The sequence below is a fragment of the Schistocerca nitens genome, chromosome 1 (genome assembly GCF_023898315.1).
Source record: "Schistocerca nitens isolate TAMUIC-IGC-003100 chromosome 1, iqSchNite1.1, whole genome shotgun sequence".
Taxonomy (NCBI): domain Eukaryota; kingdom Metazoa; phylum Arthropoda; class Insecta; order Orthoptera; family Acrididae; genus Schistocerca; species Schistocerca nitens.
The window spans coordinates 993,842,831-993,870,299 of NC_064614.1; the positions used below are offsets into that span (position 1 = coordinate 993,842,831).

At 41.2% G+C, this 27,469-nt stretch overlaps 1 protein-coding gene across 3 annotated transcripts in view; it reads right to left on the bottom strand.

Annotated features, from left to right (window-relative positions):
* LOC126195277 (DNA helicase MCM8-like) overlaps positions 1-27,469 on the bottom strand; it is a 180,482-nt gene that overhangs the window by 118,237 nt on the left and 34,776 nt on the right. For all 3 annotated transcript variants that reach the window (XM_049933825.1, XM_049933816.1, XM_049933834.1), the window contains one exon: positions 6,877-7,030. In XM_049933825.1, coding sequence (XP_049789782.1) covers positions 6,877-7,030 — 154 coding nt within the window. The remainder of the gene's footprint in view (positions 1-6,876; positions 7,031-27,469) is intronic.

Below are 27,469 nucleotides of genomic sequence, written 5' to 3' on the forward strand. Positions count from 1 at the left end.
TTCTTCTTGAATTTTACTGATTTGTAACTAAGCTCCTTCCTATAGTTTACTGTGTTTCTCTTCAAATGAATTAATAATTTCTTCATCTAACAATTTTGGGATGTAAAGATCAGTCTGTATATGCATTGCATTGTAACTTCTATTGAAAGTCCAAATGGCTTTTTCCCAATACTCCTGCAGTATGCTAAATTCACGGAACGTTGAACTGATGACACCACCTTACACTACTGATTAGGACCATCAATACTAAGGTTAGTAGTGATTTTAGCCAAAATAGAACTGATCCTCTCAATCTGCCCATTAGGTCTAGGAGTCCTGTCACTATTAATATACGTTCAATTCCTTGTGTAATCCAGCAATCCTCGAATTCTCGAGAAGTAAAGCAAGTCTCTCTGTTGGTAATTACTCAGACTGGATTCCCAAAATCAGTTTTCTGTAATTCCACCTTACCAATAGGTTCTGTTGATTTTGAAGCCTTTACAGAATATACCCAGGTAAGTGCACCAATAATACGTAGAATGCTGTTTATCCTTTGTGTTTCATTGAAATGGTCCAAAATGATCCACATATAACAATCTCGTTTTACTTCTCTTCAGTTCACTTAACTTTATAGTGATCTTTATCATTTACAAGCATGACAATTTCATGTTACACAGTGTGCAGAACCACTGAAGTCTCTCTTCCGTTATGGAACTCGAAAAGAATCCTATCTCTTATTGAAAAGTTTTTGTAAGGCTCCTCCCGATTGCTGCTAAACCAACATCTTTCTCTTGAGCTTGCCTAATTCAAGCTACTAAATTATTTGTGAAGACAAGCAGTATGTTCGTACAATTAGTTAAGGAATCTGCATGTTTCACCACAGAACCAGCTCTGTGTTTGATGGCATAGGAATACTCTTCCAAGACTAAAGCCCAAATTTTTATTCTTTGTGACAAGTCCTTTGTTACAATTTTAAAATGTATTTCTAGTAAACACATCTGCAATTTCCTTAAGGTATCAGCAATAGCTAAAACTTCAATCTCCTAATTACTGTAATTTTCCTCTTGAGGTGTTGTGTTTTTGCTCATATACAAGACTGAATGGACCAAGCTGCTGAAGTGCATCATCACTCTTTGTTGGTATTATAATATTGTCCACGTAAATAATTTATGATGTTCTCTCAAGCCAATGCCAAAAAAAGGAACACTGCAGGTGAATTTGACAATGCAGTGGAAATTTTCTGAGCTGAAACTGCCATGAATGTCTCACAAATGAGGTATATTTTCACAAAGCTTTCTTCAGTGCAACCCACAATGTAAGCTCCTTCCCACCAAGAAATAACAGCTTAGCCAAAATTTCTACTGATTTTTGTGTGAAATCAAGCATTTTCAGTTGAGTCCAACCCATCAAAAACACTGATTCCTTGAAGTCCATGATCCACTTTCTTACTGGATACCTGTCACCACCGCCACATGACTTAAGAGCATCCTCAGCGTGATGAAATGACCTCCTTTTTTTCCCCCATTACCCATTTGGAATGCACACTCTTCATCGCCACCAGAACCAACCTCTTAACATTCTATGTAATCGTTCATTTTCACTGCAAGTTTGTCAATGCTGGATACATAACAACAAATATCTATTTTTCGTCCCAGTATCTATACACAATATATTCCAGACTGCTCCCAACTCCACTTCTGAAAATGATGCTTTAGTGGATAACTTCTTAGCTTCAAGTTCACCAGGTACTGACTGAAAAATTAAAACCAGAAAATTCTCTCAAGCATTTCTGATTTCATCTGTCATCTGGAACTGTTCTGAAAATTAACTCATGTAGAGATTTAATGATTTTAACTGGCATAGAGATCATATCTTTATTTACTCTTTCGATTTCACCTAACATTGCCATTTCTAGATCCCCCCCCCCCTCTCTTTTTTACCCATCAACTATTTCTCATATAGTCACATTTAAACGTCTCATTGCATCATTCTGCTACTGCCGATCACCATTAAAATGTGAATATTCTTCACTGATCAAAAATCAACACAATTACATGTCCCTACGTCATTGCAAGAAATTTTTGCATCCAGAAAAGTCTGTCATAAATGCTGATGATGATTGTGTTTAAGGGAATAAACAACGGAGTTATCAGTCCCTCCTTATCATGAGAGAAACATAAAGGGTAAAAAGCTAACACAATGGGGACTAGGCTGTTCAAACTATATAAGCAAATCAAAGAGTTTAAAAGGATGTGACAATAGTTGTACCACAATAAGTAAAAGAAAAGAGATAAACCAGGCAGCATCTTGTACAAGGGGGACTAAAAGCACAACAAGATGAGATGGGAAGAAAGGATTCTGCCGTTGCTTGGTGGGGACCACCACATGGGGAGGGGGGCTCTCGCCCCACAGCCGTTCCTAACACTGGAAGCAGAAGAGAGTGAGTGTGAGAGTAAAATCTGTCCTCCCTCAGGAAATGCAATGCTTATGTAGTGGCTGTCACGTCATCCGCAAGCACCTGAGGTAGAGAGGTAGGTAAGCTGAGAGCGTGCCACAGATTGGTCAGCAGGGCACACCCAACAAGAACATGCGCTATCATCAGTAGACTACCATAGCTGCAGTGAGGAGTACCCTCCTGACACAGAAGGACCTCGCGGGTGAGTCTCGTGTGGCCAATGTGTAATCAGCACAGCACAATGACATCTTTCCAAGAAGCCTGGAAAGATGTATGCCACACCTTAGTGGACCCTTTAATCACTCTTAACTTGTTTTGGGTCATAGTAGCCTGCTATTAGAATTCCCAGTGCCTTAAAATATTGCATCGGAATTGTAATCTCAAGTCTGGGCCCTCTACCCTGATGTCAAGTTAAGTAGTTGCAACTTTAGCTGTCACAAATATCTTGTCTTAGACAGCAAACCTGCACCATCACTAGCTCAATTAAGTTGGATAAGCCCCCCAAAATTTGTAGGAAAAACAGTTCCAACTTTTATGAAGAACTATTATTACAAACGCCGAAAACAACAAAAGAACTTAACCAAAAACTCTTGTTTTTCCATGATCATCTCCATGAACACACAAACCTATTCAATTTTCAGCCTGTCACCATTCTCATCAGCAGGGAAACCCTTAAACTGCGCATCCAAATCTCACAATAACAACAACAACAAAACAACAACAACAATAATAATAATAATAATCTGTGCAACACTGATGGACTAAAGGGAGGTGTTTGATATGGCCTCCCACAATATTCTTATCAAAAACACCACTATAAAGGTGAAAAGAATGCTATATCCTTTATCCCTAATGCTGCCTTACTTGGAAAGTAAACAACAGTTAGTAAAGGTAAATAATGAAAAGTCAGAATGTCTTCTAGTTGAAAAAGGTGTAGGCCTACCTCGGGGATCTGTTCTTGGACTTTTCGTTTTCGTTACTTATTCAAATGATTGACCATCAGTTGTGCCAAGTGATGCAATGTAGTATGCAGATGACACAACACTAATCAAAAGTGATACCAACATTGAAAGGTGCAACACAATTTAATGTCTGAATGCTCCCAGACATGGTAATGAAACACAGAAATTATTGGGATAGAACGCCATCAGATGCATTGCAAGACTTGGAGCATGTGAATCACGTAGAGATTATTTCATATGACTAAAATAGAGACAGTATCTAGCTAGTATATCTGTAATTGTCTTGTCTTTGTCATGGAAATCCTAAGTAAATATGGTGGTCAGTCCATAACTGTAAAACAAGAAGTTGGTATACAATCAACATACCATATGCAAAGGCTGGCAAAAACCCAGAACAACAAAAATTTCTTGCCCTTGTCCACTTGAACAAACTACCTGAAAATTCCAATAAATAAATTTAAAGCTAAGTGTTGTAAAATGGCTGAAAAGTAAAGGATTTTACTCTGCTCAAGGGTTCCTCGAGTACACGACAAATGTCACACATTTCTTCTGCGAATGAACTATTAATACACAGGACTACTATGTAACCATCAAGTCATTCTGTTTGACTATTTTATCAATATCATTTAAGTAATTATGTACTACATTTATGTTGTTATTGGTCTATTATAGAATGAATTACTGCTAGAGTGTGCATTGAAAAGTGCTGAAAAATAACAACACACTGTTCATTTAGTATCTAATGTTTACAAAGCTACCTTCTTGCAGGGATGTACAAATAGTACAAGCAGTACTAACTTTAACAAATTTCTTGGTAGCTTACTTGAAATATTTAATGAAACTTTTCCACTTAAAACCAAATGTAGCAAAACGACTAAGAAGATTAAATGGATAACTCAGGGTATAAAAATTTCTAGTGCCAGAAAGATGCAACTACATAATGAACTGAAATATAACAAAAACAGACATTTTGCTGTGTATGTGAAACATTATAAAGCCATATTCAAAAAAGTTGTAAAGGCAGCAAAACAAATGGCAAACAATAAGTTTATTTTACAACATAACAGTAAAACAAAGGCAGTGTGGTCTGTTGTCAAATCAGAGTTAGGTGTTAAAGTCAGTAGTAATGAAATAACTAAGATTAAAGTAGATGATAATGTTGTTGGAAACCCAGCTCAAATATCAGAGTGTTTAAATGAATTCTTCACAAATGTAGTAAACCCAGAAGTTGATGTAGCAGGATATCAGAGTAAAGTAAATCCCTTTGGACTCAACCAAGAAGCTGAGTATCACACAGATTTAAAAAAAAAAGTCACAATAAAGGATGTGAAAAATGTTATATTGTCATTAAAAAATAAAAATTCTGCTGGGTGGGATGGGACACCAAGTACAGTGATTAAAGCAGTACATGACATAATAGCAACCCCGCTAGCTAAAATAATCAACCAATCTTTTGAACAGGGGTGCTTTCCTGGTGTGTTAAAATATGCCGAAGTGACACCTCTGTTCAAGAAAGGGTCGAGGGAAGATATGGGAACTATCGCCCTATTTCTATTTTCCCAATCCTGTCAAAAGTGTTAGAAAAAGTAGCTGCAAATCAGATCAAAAATTTTATCGTAAAAAATGATATTATTGTAAGTAACTAATTTGGATTCAAACAAGGAAAAAACACACTGGATACAGTAAATAACTTTATTGAGAAGATATGCAAATCATTGGATCAGAGGAGTAAAGCCGCAGGTATCTTCTGCGATCTTTCAAAAGCATTTGACTCTGTGAACCATGACTTGCTTATCTACAAATTAAACAAATACGGGGTTACGGACAAAGCTTTGAAATGGCTAACATCATACTTGCACAACAGAAACAAAGGGTAAGTGTCACATCAAATGCAGTGAATTATTATTCTAAATGGGGTACAGTATCACAAGGTGTGCCTCAAGGCTCCATTTTGGGGCCAATCCTGTTCATATTCTATGTAAATGACTTGCCCATAAATATAAATTCCCCGTCAGTTCTGTTTGCGGATGGCGCTTCTGTTTTAATTGAAGATGATGCAGAAAAAATTCAGAGCTCCATTGTGAGCACAACGGGTACTCTAGAAAACTGGTTCCAGTTAAATGGCTTGAAACTGAACATTGCAAAAACCAATATGGTACATTTCAAAACCAAACATTTGAAATGTGTGGATCTTAAAATACATCACAATCATCCTATGGAAGAAGTTAACACAGTCAAATTCCTAAGACTAAATGTGGACAACAACTTAAACTGGAGTACACATATTGAGTTCCTATCAAATAAACTAAGCAGCTTTGCATTTGCAATGCAAATACTAGCTAATTCTACTGACATGAGTACACGAAATATAGCATATCATAGTTATTTTGAATCTGTCATTAGGTATGGTATCATTTTCTGGGGAAATTCAAGTAGTGCATCTCGAATACTGAAACTGCAAAATAAAATTATAAGATACATGTGTGGTGCACAACAAACAGAACCTTGTCGCCCATTATTTCGGATCCTGCAAATCCTAACAGTTTCCTCCATACACATTTTTGAAATTATAAATTTTGTACACAGCACACAAAAATTATACAACACAAGAAATAAAAATAATTTTATGTTACCCATACACCATTTGAAATTATATGCACGAACTCCACAGTATATGGGGATGACAATATATAACAAGCTAATGGGCAAAAACATATTTAATATGAAGCCACAGAGTCTAAAAATTAGGCTACAGCAGATTCTGTGGGATAAATGCTACTATTCAGTAGAAGAATTCATAGAGGATGACATGATAATTTGAGCAAGGGGTAATTAATTGTTAGTCTTTTATTACATGTGTAACAAAATTGTATTATTATTATGGTACCATTTGTTAAAATCAGGTGTTGTAGGTTATGGTAAAACTTTACCAAAATTTTGACGGGTCTCCTGTACCTGAATCAAATGATTTAGATTATGTACGTTACGAGGCTAATAAACCACAATTCACAATATTACTGTATGATAGGTATGCTCTCAGATTTGGAAGATAGAGGCTCTTGCTCTACCTGATTGTCTTTAATTAGTCTTTCTGTGATTTTCTGAAATAAGTTTAGGAAACTGATGGGATGGCTCTGCCAAGAAAGCCATGGTGACCATCTGCCGCTCCTCATTAAATACATGAGTATATTCCCATATTTGTGTAAGTGACATATTTTTCCTTGTACTAAGCTAGCTACTAAATGTTGTACAACTGTAAAATGATCCTTGACTGAATAAATTACCAATACTGACATGGATATATAATTTATTACAGCTAATTTTCCACACGATGCTTCAATGCAAATTGTCTTCTGCCTATGTCTCTAACAACATGATAAAATCTCTGTATAATGCCAAATGCTGCAAGCTGAAAGAAGCCAAATGCAGGACAAAACTTGTCACTATTTAGCAAATAGATATATGGACTAAATTACATACCATAATAATTTGCTTTCAAATTTTTTAACTGTATGACTGGTTCATAGTTTATCAACCGAGCTCTGATTGTAGGAACCCTTAATGATTGGGCTGGAGCCTTCAATCCCGCTGCTACTCGCTGCTGCAGCTTAGCTTGGAGTTGGTCTGAAACAACCTAAGATATAAAAATGACTTAGCAAAATACTTTTACAATTCACATAATCTACAGTACAATAATAATAATAATAATAATAATATTCTCATTTAAAAAATAAATTATTAATTATTTATTGTAAAGACATTTTACATGGGTGTGCAGCAATACTACAGTAGCACTATGATATGAAAAAAAAAAAGAGATAAATAAATACACACTCAAAAAAGTTTTGCGTCACCAGAACTCCTGAAGATAGATGTTGACTGTGGATATCGTATCACAGTCGCTTTGACTGTTCAGAGATGCCACTAAGCCCACCTAAAGATGTCAACAACTATGCATGGGCAGCGCCTATTAGACAGACGGGTCCGACAGTCGATCAGTTCCAGTCATTCCACCAGGAAGGAGGTACACGGATCATGTTGTCTGTAGTTCAACCATGCCTAAACGGTCAATACCACGGTTCGATCACATCCGCATTGTTACTTTATGCCAGGAAGGGTTCTCAACAAGGGAAGTGTACAGGCGTCCCAGAGTGAACCAAAGCGATGTTGTTCGGACATGGAGGAGATACAGAGGAGACAGGAACTGTCGATGACATGCCTCAATCAGACTGCCCAAGGGCTACTGCTGCAGTGGGTGACTGCTACCTACAGATTATGGCTCGGTGGGAACCCTGACAACACCACCACCACCACCATGTTGAACAATGCTTTTTGTGCAGCCACAGGACGTCATGTTAAGATTCAAAACTGTGCGCAATAAGCTGCATGATGCACAACTTCACTCCCGACGTCCATGTCTAGGTCCATCTTTGCAACCACAACACCATGCAGCGTGGTATAGATGGGCCCAACAACATGCCGAATGGACTGTTCAGCATTGGCATCACATTCTCTTCACCAATGAGTGTCACATATGCCTTCAACCAGACAATTGTCTGAGATCCTGCTGCTTCGGGGTGGCATTATGTGGGGCTGACGTATGCCGCTGGTGGTCATGGAAGGTGCCATAATGGCTGTATAATATGTGAATGACATCCTCAGATCGATAGCACAACCATATGGGCAGCAAATGGGCGAGTCATTCGTCTTCATGGACGACGATGCGCGCCCCCATTGTGCACATCTTGTGAATGACTTCCTTCAGGATCATGACATTGCTGGACTAGAGTGGCCAGCATGAACCCTATTGACCATGCCTGGGATAGATTGAAAATAGCTGTTTATGGATGACTTGACCCACCAACCACTCTGAGGGATCTACTCCGAAACGCCATTGAGGAGTGGGATAATCTGGGCCAACAGTGCCTAGATAAACTTGTGGATAGCATGCCACAACGAAAACAGGCATGCATCAATGTAAGAGGACGTGCTACTGGATATTAGAGGTACCTGTGTGTACAGCAACCAGGACCACCACCTCTGAAGGTCTCACTGTATGATGGTACAATATGCAATGTGTGGTTTTCATGAGCAATAAAAAGGGCAGAAATGATGTTTATGTTGATCTCTATTCCAATTTTCAGTACAGTTCCAGAACTCTCTGAACCGAGGTGATAGAAAATGTGTTTTGATGTGTGTATACATATAGTATCAAATATAGAAATCTTGCAAGGGGACATTATGGATTCGCCCGCCCTGATTTTTCTTTTCTTTTCTTTCTTTTCTTTCTCTCTCTCTCTCTCTCTCTCTCTCTCTCTCTCTCTCTCTCTCTCTCTCTCTCTCTCTCTCTCTCCACACACACACACACACACACACACACACAGAGCCGACTCATGAACAACTGGTGAGCCAAAATGCGTCGTCCAATACGACGACCGACCGACGATCCTCCAAGGCCATTGCCCAGCTTAAGTGATGCGTGGCGGCAATGGTTGGGTGATCCATGTCGACGCAGAGCTCACTGCTGCTCTAAACCGACTGCACTAGTGCCGCATTACAACTGCCCGACTGGGAGGTCCGGACTGCACTCCAGATGCATTCCAACTGACTGGCAGACCGAACTTGCAACTCGAACTCCCCGACCCGGACTGGTTTACAACAGACAACAACCAGGAAGTAATAGCAGCCAAGCAAAGATACAATGAGAGGGGATATATCGATACGCACTGCTAACGCCGCTCATGGTCAAGCAAAGCAGAAAATTAATGTAGTGAGGTGGAAATACATTAAAAACAGGGTGAAAAATAGGTGATGGTCGGAAAATGAGCCACGCGCAGCTCAAGTAGTAATCTGTCTTTTCCTACATTGTTGATATTCCTGCCTGGAGTTTCCATTGTTTAATTTTAGTTATTGTTTGCTTGAAAATAAGAGTATTCCCAATAAATTGAAATTTGGCACAAATATGTGACACATCAAACAGATATTCTCCCCCATTCAACAAACAAAAAGCCATTTCGCACATCTTCATCAAATTTTAATTTATTTTCATGTCCCGTAGTAAAAATATGTTATTTTTATTTAAAAATCACAATTCAACATTTGATAATTAACACTTTCAATTGTTTTTAATAATTGTGGAATTAAAGAAAAGTAAATAAAAAGCAACATTTGACTGTGGACTTCGTGATTACAATCTGGTTATCTACATGCTGAGCTAATGGTGAATCTGTTACTGAACAACAAATGCTTTGTCCTTAACAATGCTCAGAACTTTTTTTACCTTCAAGACTATTTTTTCGATTCTTCTGATAATTGTGTCATACATGACACAAAGAACTGATGTCCAGTCACTGACCTTCAAGTACTGTAAGTGTGAAAAAAATAAAAAAGGGTGACCAGTGTGTAAGATCCCCTTGTCAGATACAAACAGGGGCTCAACTACTACACACACTGAGGGCATCAGCAGTATGATTAAGTGCCCACTCATGCTACAAACACACAAACAACATGCAAGGCTATTGTTCTGAAAATTGGACAGGCAGTCAAGTAAATTTCTGTTATATTCTCAAATTACAGACATTCTTTCTAATTGATTATGTTTTGGAGAGCAATAACTTCAGTTCACATACAAAAATTATGGCTTGACATTGGCATCAATTGCATAAAATTTTTTGGACAATGAATAATCCTGAATCTGAAGAAGGAGGCAAAGAAAATAATAATAAAAAATAAAACTATCTGAACTGCTTTAACTTCTGACTTCAACACGAACACTTTGCTACTGAACCACAGCTGCTGCTGGTACAGCTACCAGTTCTAATTTTTTTTTTTAATATTGCAGGCTTTGGGTGACTTAGAGATATTTGTTAACAATATTTATACTATTGCAGTCTACAACAATTCAGTCTCATAGCATGAAATTGCAGAACCTCGATATTTACATTAAAACATCATATCTTAGCTTTATGTCAAACTATAAAATGAGGTGTGGGTCCACCAGAAGCACTGACATGGAACTGATCACCAAGCCATATACTGTACTTTCAAGTGCCATTTGTAGGTGTTCGAACAGATGATAAATCATGGTGAGAGTTCATCATTACTGCAGCAATCAAGTGTATCTTGTGTTCCTCACAGCTTAACAAGAAAGAAGCGATTGTCTCAACTCTTCTACAGCAGCATTAAACTGCTGCGGAAACAGACTGCAGTCAGCGTTTTGTCTGCTTCAATTGTTATGGCAGTCACTGCCATAAAAGGATTAAAGAAACTGACATTTAGCAAAAATAAAGCTAAGAGGACTTAGTTGTATACAACAAGATCATAAGAAAATAGATTACAATTGTTGTAGAAGAATCCTCAGAAAAAAAGGACATCACTCTGACGGTTATGAAAGAGTTGTTTATGTAATGTAGGATGGGACTAGCTAACATAGCTAGTAATTCATCTGCAGTAACAATATATGGCATTAACATGCTGCTAACAAGCTGCACAAGCATGTAAGAATGACATTTTTTTTGTTATCTACGTAGAATTTCAATGTTAGGCAGGTTATTGATACCTTAGGAATACAGCACCTAGGGCCAGAAAGGAAAACCCTGTATACCTGTTACTTCTGCCAGGGAGGCATACAAGATGTGGTGGTACCAGATCAATGGTGTACGGTCCAGTTAACTACAGGTCTTACCTCATGTCAGTACCAGTAATGCCTATCACTTGGGTTCTGAGGCCATCATCACTTCCTATAGGTAGCTGGCTGGCAGGAATGATGAAAACTGCTGGCTTTGCTCACAAGGAGTAAGTGAAACTTACCATCTGTAGTATTAGAGAGGCTCTCGTGATTATGTGACATTCTTTACTATAGATTTCTGGACCTACACTATGGGATGCGGAACTGTAGGACCCCTCCTGCATGGCAAAGAGCTGCACCACACAGTGAAAGCCGCTATCTGGTTAGCAAAATATTGCAATTTTTCTTTTTAAGGCTAGATGAAATTCTGAAGTCATTTGAAAAATGCTCGCCAATCTACATACTAAAAACAAACTCAGATCACCAACATATTACAGAGATTGAAAATATAAAAATTCTAACAGTTAACTGCTATATGACTTGTAGCAAAGTTCTGGAATCCAAAGTATACTTGGTACTGAGGCTGGGTAAAATGTGAAGTAGATAGTTCTAAAATATTTAACCCACATGGACTTTATATCTGAAAGATGTGCAGGATTATCGGGAAAGGGGTGTGTTTATAGCAATAAATAAAAATATCATGTCTAATTAAGTCGAAATTAAGTCATATTCGTAAACTTATCCTTTCATATCAGCGCACACTCCGCTGTTCAGTGAAAATTTCATTCTTATCCTGATGTTTGTTACTGGAGGAGGAGGAGGAGGAGATTAGTGTTTAACGTCCCGTCGACAACGAGGTCATTGGAGACGGAGCACAAGCTCGGGTGAGGGAAGGATGGGGAAGGAAATCGGCCGTGCCCTTTCAAAGGAACCATCCCGGCATTTGCCTGAAGCGATTTAGGGAAATCACGGAAAACCTAAATCAGGATGGCCGGAGACGGGATTGAACCGTCGTCCTCCCGAATGCGAGTCCAGTGTGCTAACCACTGCGCCACCTCGCTCGGTGTTTGTTACTGGTCGCAGTGCACTCTAATTAGGCATAATGCTTTCACCAGCCATCTGCTTCTGCTACAACAGTTGCAGAATCATTCAAAGAGAGTCTAGTCCGCTTCCATAGCGTAGTGGTAGCGTTACTGCCTACTACACAGGGCGCCTAGGTTCGATTCCCGGCATGGGACATGTGTCCTTCATCATCATTTTCATCATCATTGACTCAAAAGTCACTGAAGTGGTGTCAACTAAAAAGGACTTGCAATAAGGCGGCCAAACTCCCCGAATGGGGCCTCCCAGCCAACAATGCCATATGATCATTTCCAAAGAGAGACCAAGTTGCTTAGTGCAGAAGTACCCTAATAAAGTAATAGTAGTAATAAGAAACTTTAATGCACTGTGCACAGACTGATGTCTACGCACTTACTGCCAGATGTATGGGCGAGGCCATCTTGCTAACTAGTTCTGAACACTTTCCCCAAAAATTTCTTGAGCAACTATTTGACAGGCCACATTTGATAGAAATACTTTAAACTCCATGGATAGTGTCTGCAAAGACGCAGGTATCAGCATTCACAATATTTACTGGAATCAATAAAGCCATAGGAGAGTTTTTATCTTGTCGGAGTAGAGACACAGTTGCTATAACCCTACTTAAAAAGGGAATGGATGTTACATAATTTGAATGAGGTGGACTTGAAAGATTTGTGGACAGAGATTGAATGTTTCTTGTATACTAGTCTGGATAAGTAAGAGCCAAGTTAAGTTTATTAAGGGCAAAAAGATTCTTCCTGGTATTATAACCACAACATTTAGAAAATACTGATAAAACTGAGATGACCCCACTCTTAGTTACAAAAGAATGCAAGAATGCAGAGATTTTTTAAGAACATTTAATATTCAAGGATATTACAAGAACAACTAATTGAAACAAAAAAAAAAAGTCTAGTAAATATGGGCTCCAAAATGCAGACCTTAGGAGCTATGAGCACTTCATCTTCAATACTGTGAAGGAAATATGTTCTACTGCAAACTCTTTGCTTTTCATATTTTGAGAGGTGATAGCATGGACCAATTCAAGAAAAAATTGTCTAGTGAACATGGACTCCTAAATGCACATGTTAAGAGCTATAAGCACCTGTTCAGTAGATGTTTCACAGTAGCAAAGATGAACAAGTGCTCATAGCTCTTATGTTATGCACTTCAGACCCAGGTTTACTAGACTAATTTTCATTGTTTTGATCTATACAACCACCTGTCTAAACCTGGAAAGCAAAGAGTCTGAAGTAGAAGAGATCTCTTTCAAAGTACTGAAGATTAAGAACTGCTCATAACTCTTAAACAATGCAGTTTAAAGCCCATGTTTACTAGTCTTTTTTACTTTGAATGATTGTTTCTGTCGTATCCCTGAATGTTGATTTTTCCTGGGGGCTCCCTATACAAGTTGATTTTTTCCACCATGTACAAACTTTAGGGATTGATTGATATGATAACTACCGCAACCTACATCCTAAATCTGCTTAGTGTATTTGTCTCTTGGTCCCCGTCTATGATTTTCACTCTCCATGCTTCCCTCAGATACTAAATTGGTGATCCCTTGATGCCTCACAACATGTCCTACCAACTGATCCCTTCTTCTAGTCAAATTGTGCCACATATTCCTCTTTTCTCCAATTCTATTCAGTACCTCCTCATTAGTTACATGGTTCATCCATCTAATCGTCAGCATTCTTCTGTAGCACCACATTTCAAAAGCTTATATTCTCTTCTTGTATAAACTGTTTATCGTTAATGGTTTGCTTCCATACATGGCTACACTCCATACAAATACTTTCAGAGTAGACTTCCTGACCCTTAGATCTATACTCAATGTTAACAAATTTCTGTTCTTCAGAAATGCTTTCCTTACCATTGCCAGTCTACATTTTATATCCTCTTTACTTCAACCATCTTCAGTTATTTTGCTTCCCAAATAGCAAAACTCATCCACTACTTTAAGTGTCTCATTTCCTAATCGAATTCCCTCAGTATCACCTGATTTAATTCGACTACATTTCATTAGCCTCATTTTGCTATTGTGATGTTGTTGTTATATCATCCTTTCCAGATGTTGTCCATTCCATTCAACTGCTCTTCCATCATCGGAATGCATCAAGGTTTTTATTTCTTCTCCCTGGATTTTAATTCCTACTCCAAATTATTTCTTTTGTTTCCTTTACTGCTTGTTCAATATACAGACTGAACATCGGGAATACGCTACAACCATGTCTCATTCCCATCTCAACCACTGTTTTCCATCTAGTTTCTGTCCAAATTGTAAATAGCCTTTCGCTCCCTGTATTTTACCCCTGCCACCTTCAGAATTTGAAAGAGAGTATTCCAGTCAACATTGTCAAAAGCTTTCTCTAAGTCCACAAATGCTATAAACGTAACTTCTCTTCTAAGATAACTCGTAGGGTCAGTATTGCCTTGCGGGTTCCTACATTTCTATCCAAACTGATCTTCCCCAAGGTCGGCCTTAACCAGTGTTTCCATTCATTTGTAAAGAATCTGTCAGTATTTTGCATCCATGACTTATTAAACTGAGAGTTCAGTAATTTTCACACCTGACTCCACCTGCTTTCTTTGGAATTGCAATTATTATATTCTTCTTGAAGTCTGAAGGTATTTCACCTGTCTCTTACATCTTCTATCCTGGCTGGCTCCTCCAGGATTTCTGTAGCTCTGACAGGCAAGCCTTGTTTTGGCTTAGGTCTTTCAGTGCTGTGTCAAATCCTTCACACAGCATCAGATTTCCCATCTCATCTTCATATATGTCCTCTTCCATTTCCATAATATTGTCCTCAGGTACATCAACCTTGTATAGACCCTCTATATACTCCTTTCACCTTCCACCTTTCTGCTTTCCCTTCCTTGCTTAGGAGTGGTTTTCCATCTGAGCTCCTGATATTCATACAGATGGTTCTCTTTTCTCCAAAGGTCTCTTTAATTTTCCTGTAGGGGGCATTTACCATACTCCTAGTGATATATGCTTCTACATCTTTACATTTGTCCTAGCCATCCCTGCTTAGCCATTTTGCATTTCCTATTGATCTCATTCTCGAGATGTTTGTATTCCTTTTTGCCTGCATCATTTACTGCATTTTTATATTTTCTCCTTTCATCGATTAAATTCAATATCTCTTCTCTTACTCACGAATTTCTACTAGCCCTCATCTTTTTTACCTACTTGATCCACTGCTGCGTCACTATTTCATCTCTCAGAGCTACCCTTTATTCTTCTACTGCATTCCTTTCCCCTGTCCTTGTCAATCGTGCCGTAATCCTCCATCTGAAACTCTACAACCTCTGGTTATTTACGTTTATCCAGGTCCCATTTCCTTAAATTCCTAGCTTTTTACAATTTCTTCAGTTTTAATCTACAATTCACAACCAATAAATTGTGGTCAGAGTCCGCATCTGCCCCTGGAAATATCTTACAATTTAAAATTGGTTACTAAATCTGTCTTATTATATAATATATCTGAAACCTTCCAGTGTCTCCAGGTCTCTTCCATGTATACAGTCTTATTTCCAGATTCTTAACCCAAGAGTTAACTGTGATTAAATTACACTCTGTACAAGATTCTACCAGGTGCTTCCTCTTTCATTCCTGATCTCCAGTCCCTATTCATTTACTGCTTTTTTCCTTCTCTTCCTTTTCCCACTATCAAATTGCAGTCCCCCATGAGTATTAAATTTTTGTTTCCCTGAACTATCTGAATAATTTCTTTTATCTCCTCATACATTTCCTCAATCTCTGTCATCTGTGGAGCTAGCTGGCTTATAAACTTGTACACTTGTACTATTGTGGTAAGCGAGGGCTACATGTCTGTCTTGGCTACAATAATCTGTTCACTATGCTGTTTGTAGTAGCTTACCCATGTTCCTATTTTTTTTATTCGTTATTAAACCTACTCCTGAATTACACCTATTTGATTTTGTATTTATAACCCCATATTCGCCTGACGAAGTCCTGTTCCTCCTACAACCAAACTTCACTAACTCCCACTATATCTAACTTTATCCTACCCATTTCCATTTTTAAATTTTCTTATCTATCTTCCCGTTTAAGGGATCTGACATTCCACGTTCCAATCCTTGGAATGCCGGTTTTGTTTCTCTTCATAACGACAGCCTCTGAGTAGTCCCCATATGGAGTTATGAATGGAATATTTTACCTAAGAAGATGCCATCATTTAACCATACAGTAAAGCTGCACACCCTTGGGAAAAATTGCTGCTGTAGTTTCCCCTTGCTTTCAGCCGTTCGCAGTACCAGCACAGCAATGCTGCTCTGGTCGACATTATGAGGTCAGTTCAATTAATCATCCAGACTGTTGACCCTGCAACTATTGCCAAGGCTGCTGCTCCTCTTCAGGAGCCACATGTTTGTCTGCCCTCTCAACAGACACCTCTCCATTGTATTGCAGCTGCAATACAGCTATCTGTGTCGCTGCCTCCCTACTAATAGCTAGGCCCATGGTTCTTGAGGGGAGGGGGATGAGAGGACACAGAACAATAAAGGTCTCACGTACGGAAATGCACAATTTCCATGCTAGAGACCATTTATTCAGTCATACTTTGTTACAGGGACTGTGGTCTACAATGTGCAGTACCATGCAGCCCCAGTTATAGTATGCATGGTTTCCTCCTAGAGTGTGATACTGTTTCTCATACATCATGTCCTAGCGCCCTCTCCTGCCACAGTAATTGGTAATGTGTCCAATTCCCTTCTTTTGCTGACTCACCTTGTAGTGGATGTGATACAGTGTTCTACATAATGGTTCCGTATTCGTATTGAGAGCTTGCCGATATGGTGTTTACTTAGGGAAAGGCTAAAGGCAACGGGCAGTAAGGTTTATCAGGAGACCTATCCCCACTGATAGCAACCATAGCATTCAATGTTTGCAACAGTGTCTCCCCACTGGTCTGAGACAGGGTCTTTTCATGAAGCAGGAAATCATAACAGACGTACCCGAAATGTTCGGACACCAGACTTGGGGAACACTTCATTAACGCTGCGGATAATGACTGCTGTCAGTAACAGGCAGTTGGCCCACCAGTACAGGGTAAGCCAGATGACCACGAGGAACATTCTCCATGAAACTGTTACTACTACCCTTTTCACATACAGTGTGTGCAGGACTTACTAGCAACAGACTTTCATCGGGAGCAGTTTTGTCACTGGTTTCTTCACCAGGCAACCACAATTCTGGGATTTGTGTCATCCATCCTATTCACAGATGAGGTCACCTTTGTGTGGAGTGATATCTTCCACTTTCATAACAGTCACCTGTGGGGTAGTATGCAGAACGCTGATGGTATGGTGACAGCAAATCATCAGCATCGATGCAGCCAGAATATGTGGGCTGGTATTTTGGAACCAGTCTCTGTTTCTTGTCGCCTAACAGGCCGGAACTATCAAAATTTCTTGCAGATGACTTTGCCTACCCTGTTGGAAGAAATTCCATTGATAATTCAAAGGGTTATGTGGCTACTACATGATGGAGCTCCAGCTCACATCGCCATTAATGTCCAGACGGGGTCCAGTTGCATGGCCTACTCATTAACCAGATCTCAACCCATGTGATTTTTGCTTATGGGGCCGTCTCAAAATTATCATGTATGCAGAGCCCATTCCAGATGTGGAGACACTGGAGCAGCGTATTCATGCTGCTTCTGACACTGTTTGGATGCAGCCTGGCTGATGTGAATGTGTGTGACAGAACATATTACAGCACATACACGCATGCGTTTAGGCACATGGAAACCATTTTCAACACATACTGTAACAGTGGCTGTATGGTACAACACTTATTACGACAAAGTCTCTGTAACAATGTATGATTCAATAAACTGTCTCTAGCATGGAAACCGTGCATTTTTGGACATAAGTTCATCAGACCATTTATGATTTGCATCCTCTCATCAATCAATTCCAGGCATTTGTACATGGTGGAAAAAACACCCTGTATAAGAGTTGTGTGTGATAAAATATTAGTGGAAGCTCTTCCTAAGAAGCCCTGAAAAATATGATCCTATGTAAAACTGTCTAAGGGGATAGGAGGAGGAGGGGGAGGGAGAGGTGGCGACGAAGATGGATGGATGGATGGATGGATGGATGGATGGATGGATGGATGGATGGATGGATGGATGGATGGATGGATGGATGGATGGATGGATGGATGGATGGATGGATGGATGGATGGATGGATGGATGGATGGATGGATGGATGGATGGATGGATGGATGGATGGATGGATGGATGGATGGATGGATGGATGGATGGATGGATGGATGGATGGATGGATGGATGGATGGATGGATGGATGGATGGATGGATGGATGGATGGATGGATGGATGGATGGATGGATGGATGGATGGATGGATGGATGGATGGATGGATGGATGGATGGATGGATGGATGGATGGATGGATGGATGGATGGATGGATGGATGGATGGATGGATGGATGGATGGATGGATGGATGGATGGATGGATGGATGGATGGATGGATGGATGGATGGATGGATGGATGGATGGATGGATGGATGGATGGATGGATGGATGGATGGATGGATGGATGGATGGATGGATGGATGGATGGATGGATGGATGGATGGATGGATGGATGGATGGATGGATGGATGGATGGATGGATGGATGGATGGATGGATGGATGGATGGATGGATGGATGGATGGATGGATGGATGGATGGATGGATGGATGGATGGATGGATGGATGGATGGATGGATGGATGGATGGATGGATGGATGGATGGATGGATGGATGGATGGATGGATGGATGGATGGATGGATGGATGGATGGATGGATGGATGGATGGATGGATGGATGGATGGATGGATGGATGGATGGATGGATGGATGGATGGATGGATGGATGGATGGATGGATGGATGGATGGATGGATGGATGGATGGATGGATGGATGGATGGATGGATGGATGGATGGATGGATGGATGGATGGATGGATGGATGGATGGATGGATGGATGGATGGATGGATGGATGGATGGATGGATGGATGGATGGATGGATGGATGGATGGATGGATGGATGGATGGATGGATGGATGGATGGATGGATGGATGGATGGATGGATGGATGGATGGATGGATGGATGGATGGATGGATGGATGGATGGATGGATGGATGGATGGATGGATGGATGGATGGATGGATGGATGGATGGATGGATGGATGGATGGATGGATGGATGGATGGATGGATGGATGGATGGATGGATGGATGGATGGATGGATGGATGGATGGATGGATGGATGGATGGATGGATGGATGGATGGATGGATGGATGGATGGATGGATGGATGGATGGATGGATGGATGGATGGATGGATGGATGGATGGATGGATGGATGGATGGATGGATGGATGGATGGATGGATGGATGGATGGATGGATGGATGGATGGATGGATGGATGGATGGATGGATGGATGGATGGATGGATGGATGGATGGATGGATGGATGGATGGATGGATGGATGGAGTGTGAGAGTGCTGGGGAGGAGGGGGGAAGTCGTAAGGAGGGGGAGCAGTGAGATGGGAGGGGATGGAACAAGAGTGGTGGAGGGTGAGGGGGTGTGTGAGTGTGTGATGCTGTGTCAGTGGGACTGTTAGCGAAGGGGGGAGTGTTAGTGAGGGGGGAGGGTGTTAGGGTGGGGGGGGTTATAGAGTGGGGGTGTTAGCGAGGGGGAGTGTTAGGGAGGGGGGAGGGTATTGGGGTAAGTGGGGGATAGTTTTAGGAAGAGGGGTGGGGGAGGGTTAGGGGGAGGGGTGGGGGAGGGAGGAGAGTATTACAAAGAACTAGTGACAGACAATACGAGACAACCATTTTACATCACAGAGTGGTTTACTATTGAAATTCCGATAGAGCATGTTCTAGGAACATTTGGACAACACATTACTTTTTCCCCAATTATGTCTCACAAAATTACCACAATGAGAAAATTCGAGAAATTAAAGCTAATACAGGGGTTGCCGGTAATCATTCTACCCACACTCATTTGCGATCAGTGAAGAGTCAATCAGTTATTGCTGCAAGAAATACCCTCCACTAAACACCGTCAGATGGCTTGCTGAATACTCATGCAGATGTAAGAAGAGTTCCAAACAATTAAATTTGTGTGATTCTTGAGTTTCTCCCGGTGTATTTGATAATCAAAATATCCACGGGTGTACTGCCGGTCTACAGTGTCCAACGGGCACAATATTTCAGCAATCATACATGTCGCCATCATCAGGTGAACTGACGGACTGAGCTCCTGTGAACGTGCCGGCACGGAGATCCGTACACTATGGCTGCTCAGGGGGAACTGGGTTTGGTCGCGGCGGCGGCCGATTTAAATACCCTCCGCCCGTGGCGCGCTCACTCTGCCGTCCGCGCCCCGCACCACGGTCGCGCGGTGGAACAGATTGGGACGGCGTCTGAGATGACGACGGTGTGATGGCTCTGTCCGCCGTGGTCGTCACAACTATACATTTGCTCAATTTACTCTTGATTAACCCAATCGCTGGTTCCCAAGCCTTGCTAAGATTATCGCCACAGTCACGGTTTATGAGGTCGTCATTGGTGCGAATTTCGATGGCCTCTCTAACAACACTGTCCCAGTATCTCGACGTCTGTACCAGAATCCTCGTGCGTTCATACTCCATAGCGCGATTTTCTTAAGAGATGTCGTTCCGAGAATGTTGTTCCAAATTTTGCTAAGGTTATGCATCACATCGATTCTGCAGCAGCTAAGAGAATCAAGAAACGAGCCAGCCTCGCATTGGTACGTGAGAGAGTGCAATTCACCCGCCAGAGCCTTGAGTTTATCTCACAGGAATTACTCAAACTACATTTGCAACTGGCTAGTAATTTCACTTCTTTTTCCTGGGATTGGGTTGATGGTGTCACCTGGGTTGCAGCTGATTCCGCCCATAAGAAGGCAACGGGACGTCAAACAGCTAAGTTCTCACGTCTCCTTGACAAACCATCTCTGCATGTTCCGGGCAAGACTGTCATCAATTTGAGCGGCATGGTGTTGAGTGATGATGCGGTCTCGGTTTTGCAGAAAGGTCTCAACTTCGCTCCCACCCCGAAGTTCACCCCGGTCGCAGAAATCGTTAGTGCTGTTGAACAGGTTGCAGCTTGACTTCCGCCTGATTCAGCTGAGGAAATACGTCGTGAAACTTGTCGTGCGTTCACGAAATCCAAGCCGATGAAGTCAAATATCACTAGTAAAGAGAGGGCGGCCATTCGTAATCTGAGGGAGTGCTCTGAAATTGTTGTCTTACCGGCTGACAAAGGCAATGTTACAGTTGTTGTCTCCCATAAGGACTACACTGATAAGATGCAGAGCCTGCTAAATTATGATTCCTACCGGAAGATCAGCGTTGACCCTACAAAGAAGGTGGACAACAAGACGAGGTCGCTTCTCAAGGACACAGATTTACCGGAGGGTGACACTAAGAAATTGTTACCCCAAGGTCCGGTACCGCCTAGACTATATGGACTCCCGAAGCTTCACTAAGAGGGGGTACCATTATGCCCCATTGTCAGCAACATCAGGACACCTACATATTTGTTGGCCAAATACCTGACGGGAATATTGAGTCCTTATGTGGGTAAATGCCCTCACCACATCCGTAATTCCGTGGATTTTGTTAAACGCCTTGATAGCTTCACGTTGGTTGAGTCAGATATCATGGTGAGTTTTGACGTCGTTTCCTTGTTCACGAGGGTACCCCTGCGAGAGTCACTAGAATTGATTAGTCAGAAGTTTGACGAGAAGACCACTGAACTTTTTAGGCATGTCTTGACTTCCACGTATTTTCTTTTTAATGGAGAATACTACGAACAAACGGAGGGAGTCGCCATAGGTAGCCCACTCTCACCGGTGGTAGCGAATTTGTACATGGAGAACTTCGAGGAGGAAGCCCTGTCGTCATCCGAATGGAAACCTACTTGCTTTTTCCGTTACGTGAACGACACGTTCGTCATCTGGCCACATGGTATGGATAAACTCCTTGACTTCCTTACACATCTAAACTCCATACACCCCAACATCAAATTCACTATGGAAACTGAAACGGAGGGTAAACTACCTTTCCTTGACGTATTGGTCAAGAAAAGGCCTGACGGCACCCTAGGTCATGGGGTGTATCGGAAGACAACGCACACTGATCTGTAGTGGTGGGCAGGAAATCGCGTATCTGTTAGAAATCACAGTGACTGAGAAGTCGCAGATATCACAATAACAACTTTACAGAATCTAACTGCGATTTCAGTCACAGTTAGCAGTCGCAAGTAGTATTTCACATTCAAAGATGTGAGCCATCTGTTGGTCAAATTTAGCACTGCTTTCTGCGATTTCAGTGACAAGTCGCAACTAAGAGTCGCAAGTAGCAACTAAAAAGCGCGGTTAACAGTGGCATCTGTTGGCCAAAGTTTGTACTATGCTCGTCTCTGCGATTCGCAGTCGAGTCCAACTGTGATTTCCGTGACAAGTCGCGACTAAGAGTCGCAAGTAGCAACTAAAAAGCGCAGTTAACAGTGCCATCTGTTGGCCAAAGTTCGTACTACGTCCATCTCTGCGGTACGCTATCGAGTCCAACTGCGATTTCCGTGACAAGTCACAACTAAGAGTCGCAAGTAGCAACTAAAAAGCGCAGTTAACAGTGCTATCTGTTGGCAAAAGTTCGTACTACGTCCATCTCTGCGACACGATATCGAGTCTAACTGCAATTTCCGTGACAAGTCGCAACTAAGAGTCGCAAGTAGCAACTAAAAAGTGCAGTTAGCAGTGCCATCTGTTGAGCAAAGTTCATACTACGCTATTCGCTACCGAGAAACTGCGATTTCTGTGACAAATCGCAACTAAGAGTCTCAAGTAGCAACTAAAAAGCGCAGTTAACATTCTTTTCCTAGTGCCATCTGTTGAGCGACGTACGTACTTTGTTATGAGAGCCTTGTGCCTCAAGAGATCGGTGCGCTGTGTGTGCATATGAAGGACTTATTTCATTAGTGGTACAAGTCCATTTTTGTTCATTTTGAGATACAGAGTCGTAAAGTTAAATGAGCGCTGAAAAATCTGCAGTTGAGATACCAGAAATATTCAAGCATATGGCTTCTTGCTAGAGATGAACCTTTATTTATGTTTGTTTGGATCATTAATTTCAGAAGCATTATAGACAGAAAAGTGGAGGTAATGGACTTGTACCACTATTGAAATAAGCCCTTCACATTATATGACGACATGCACATTCAGCATCAGTTATGGTTGGTCAAACACAGCTGTGACTCTGAAAGTATTATATTAATAAGAAGCAACATTGCCTTTTTCTCCTGAAAATATCAAGTAACGTAACAAATGTGTTTGATTCTGCTTCCAATATGACAGTTTTGCTTAATACTCCACATGCCTACAGGACTTTGCAATGTTAACACAGAGGAATTCAGACATCTGTATAAGTGTAGTGAAATGAAAACAGTATTATTGGGTCATATGAATGCCTCACTTTTGTTCCGACACAGTTCAAGACTCGGGATAAAAGTTTTACACCTGGTGTTCTACATGGCAACTTCACACACAAGAACTTTTTGCCGACACTACTACCACCTACATAAGTAAGCTTTTCCTGTGTTACTTTCAAGTAATGCACTTAAGCTATTCCTGATTTAAATGGAAGATCTGTACTTCCCACTTTCATATCAACAGCCTCAAAATGCATATTGTAGACTTTGGGATATGTTACAGGTCAGTGACACACCAAGATTGTGGAGACGGGGAGGGAGGGGGGGGGGGGGGCATGTCAAATGGTTCAAATGGCTCTGAGCACTATGGGACTCAACTGCTGTGGTCATAAGTCCCCTAGAACTTAGAACTACTTAAACCTAACTAACCTAAGGACATCACACACATCCATGCCCGAGGCAGGATTCGAACCTGCGACCGTAGCAGTCGCACGGTTCCGGACTGCGCGCCTAGAACCGCGAGACCACCGCGGCCGGCGGGGGCATGTCACTCTCCAACTAGTGTTTACCAGTAAATAAGTGGCGGAAAATTACGGGTATAGTACGGCTTAAACATGTGGAAAATGAGATTTTCATTATTCACTCACTGTATTTAACATTTATTATTCCTTTAAAATCGCACAACAACTTCAATAAAACACAGTTTAATCACTCATCTGCACACTTATTTCACAATTATGTCACTTTTAAACCGCAAAATCTTCTAAGAGCTGTCTTGAATCTTCACGAGTCTCTCTCAACAGCCTTGATGTGGATAGATACGTACAGCAACCAGTAATCAGAGTCACAACTGTGTATGCAAAATCACAAGGATTATTAAACAATTTTTGCTGTCACTAATTACAAGTAATATAATTCACAGAGTAGATTGCTAAAATTTGCTCTAATGAAAGCCACTCAATGGGGTATATTTCACATTTGCAAGAACGATCTCACTGAAGTAATTAAGTCCATCAAAACACTTAGAAACCAACCTCTCGTCTGACGAAAACGGTCTAAAGACGCAGTGGCAATTTCTTCAGATCTGTTGACAATGATATTTTGAGTTATCACTTTACTGAGTGACTAAAATGTAGTTCGCGTACCTGTGAACATAACAACATGTTAGAATTCATTTTATAAACACGAACTATTACGCTACTGTATGGCTACTTACATATTAATTACACTATTAATATTTTCACAGTTGTTTCTTCAATACAAAATTAAAGCCAACGGAAGAACAAACGTAAAACATACTTACCAATGACAGGTTTGTTGAGATGCAATTTTCTGTGTGGACAGATGTAACTTTTTCATACGGTGGTAAGTCGCAGAAATCGCAGGAGTCACAGAAATCGCAGAAGTAGCAGAAGTCGCAGAAGTAGCAGAAGTCGCAGAAGTAGCAGAAGTCGCAGAAGTAGCAGAAGTCGCAGAAGTAGCAGAAATCGCAGAAATAGCAGAGGCGGAGGGATACACGACCTAGGTTCCTTAACTGCGACTCTTAACTGCGACAAATCACAGTTAAGAATAACAGATACTGAAAAGTAGCATTCACAGAAATCACTGATATCGGAAAATCGCAGTTTAGCGCATCACTACTGATCTGTATTTGCATGCAGACAGCTGCCACCACCCTTCACAGAGGAATAGGGTACTTAAAACTCTAGCACTATCTCTGACGCAGAGAGTCTACCCCAGGAATTGGAACATCTGAGAACTGTATTTCGAAAAAAATGGGTACTCAGAGTGGCAGATTCAACGTGCTCTCCGCCCAACCACTACAGTACAACCTGTGGAGATGGATGAAATCACGAGGGAGGAGGTAGGCACTGCGTTTATCCCATATACAGGCACACTCTCGGGGAAAATAGCCCGCATTTTGAAGAAACACCGGGTCGGAACTGTGTTATGTCCTCCGAATAAAACTCGTGCACTGGTGGGGAGCGCCAAAGATGACCTCGGTTTGAGGAAGGCCGGTGTGTACCAGATTCCGTGTCAATGTGGCAAGTCGTATATTGGTCAGACGATGCGTACTGTCGAGGATCGATGCCGTGAACACCAGAGGCACACTCGACTGATGTATCCGAGCAAGTCGGCGGTCGCTGAACATTGTTTGTCGGAAAATCACGCTATGGAGTATGAACGCCCTAGGATTCTGGTACAGACGTCGAGATACTGGGACTGCGTTGTTAGAGAGGCCATCGAAATTCGCACCAATGACGACCTCATAAACCGTGACTGTGGCTATAATCTTAGCAAGGCTTGGGAACCAGCGATTGGGTTAATCAAGAGTAAATCGAGCAAATGTATAGTTGTGACGACCACGGCGGACAGAGCCATCATACCGACGTCATCTCAGACGCCGTCGCAATCTGTTCCACCGCGCGACCGTGGCGCGGGGCGCGGACGGCGGAGTGAGCGCGCCGCGGGCGGAGGGTATTTAAATCGGCCGCCGCCGCGACCAAACCCAGTTCCCCCTGAGCAGCCATAGTGTTCGGATCTCCGTGCCGGCACATTCACAGGAGCTCAGTCCGTCATTTCACCTGATGATGGCGACATGTATGGTCGCCGAAATATTGTGCCCGTTGGACACTGTAGACCGGCAGTACACCCGTGGATATTTTGATAATTAAATTTATATTAGATATTAACAAATTCCTCTTTTTCAGAAATGATTTTCCTCCATTTGCCAGTCTGTATTTTGTGTCCCCTATACTAAGATCATTATCAGTTATTTTGCTTCACAAAAATCACAACTCTTCCACTACTTCTCGATGCTCATTTCCTAATCTAATACTTTCAATATCACCTGACATAATTTGACTGTATTCTGTTACCCAATTTTTATATTTGTTGATATTCACCTTATAATCTTTTTTCAAGAACCTGTTCATTCCACTGAACTGCTCATCCCCGTCCTTTATTGTCTATGGCTAATAAGAATGTCATTGACAAACTGAGGTTTTCCAATGACAAAGGAGCACTTCTCCAATAAAGATTTTCATTGAGAGATGTACAAAAGTTTGTTGGCTCCAGAAATAGTTTCAATGGCTGCTGCTTCATCCTCCGTATATAAAAATTAGTTATCATCTCAGATCAAGGCACACAAGCCACACATAGATGACAGTGTTCACCATAAAAGCCGTAAACATCAGCCCGTTCACTCATCATATAGAAACTGAAATTCCAGAAAAACCCCAATCCAAAATGCAAGGATGTGTTGAGTGTGCAAAGTAACTTTTACCTGGGAGCAGGCAAGAACTGTTTCAAGAGAAACCAAGAAAATGAAAATAATCAATTACTGACGACATAATGTAAATGTATGGATAAAAGATCTACTCAACCAAGTGGCGGCAGGAGAATACAACACAAAAAGGTTTAACTTTTACAAGCTTTCGGAGCCAGTTGGTCCTACTCATGGCAGAAGAGTTGAAGGGGAAGGAAGAGGGGTGAAGGATAAGGACTGGAGAGGTTTAGGGAAAGAGGTACAGTTCAGAAAAGTCACCCACAAATCCCGGCCAGGGGAGACTTGTTGGATGGGATGAGAAGGAAAGACTTTCCTGCAACAAAGGGCTGACCTAAGACACTTTTCAAGTTGTAAGAAAGTCTTCTGGCACTCCTCTGACCAAACAAATTTAACACCTCTTTTTACAATATGATTAAACAAATGAGAAACCTGGGCCAAACTGGAAATAAATTCCGCACAATAATTAATTTTGCCAGGGATTACTGTAATTCTATGGGTTCTTAGGAGGTGGTAAGTTAGTGATTGCATTGACATGATGCTGTGTGGGCATGAAGCTGTTGTTGTTGTTGTTGTTGTTGTTGTTGTGGTTTTCAGTCCTGAGACTGGTTTGATGCAGCTCTCCA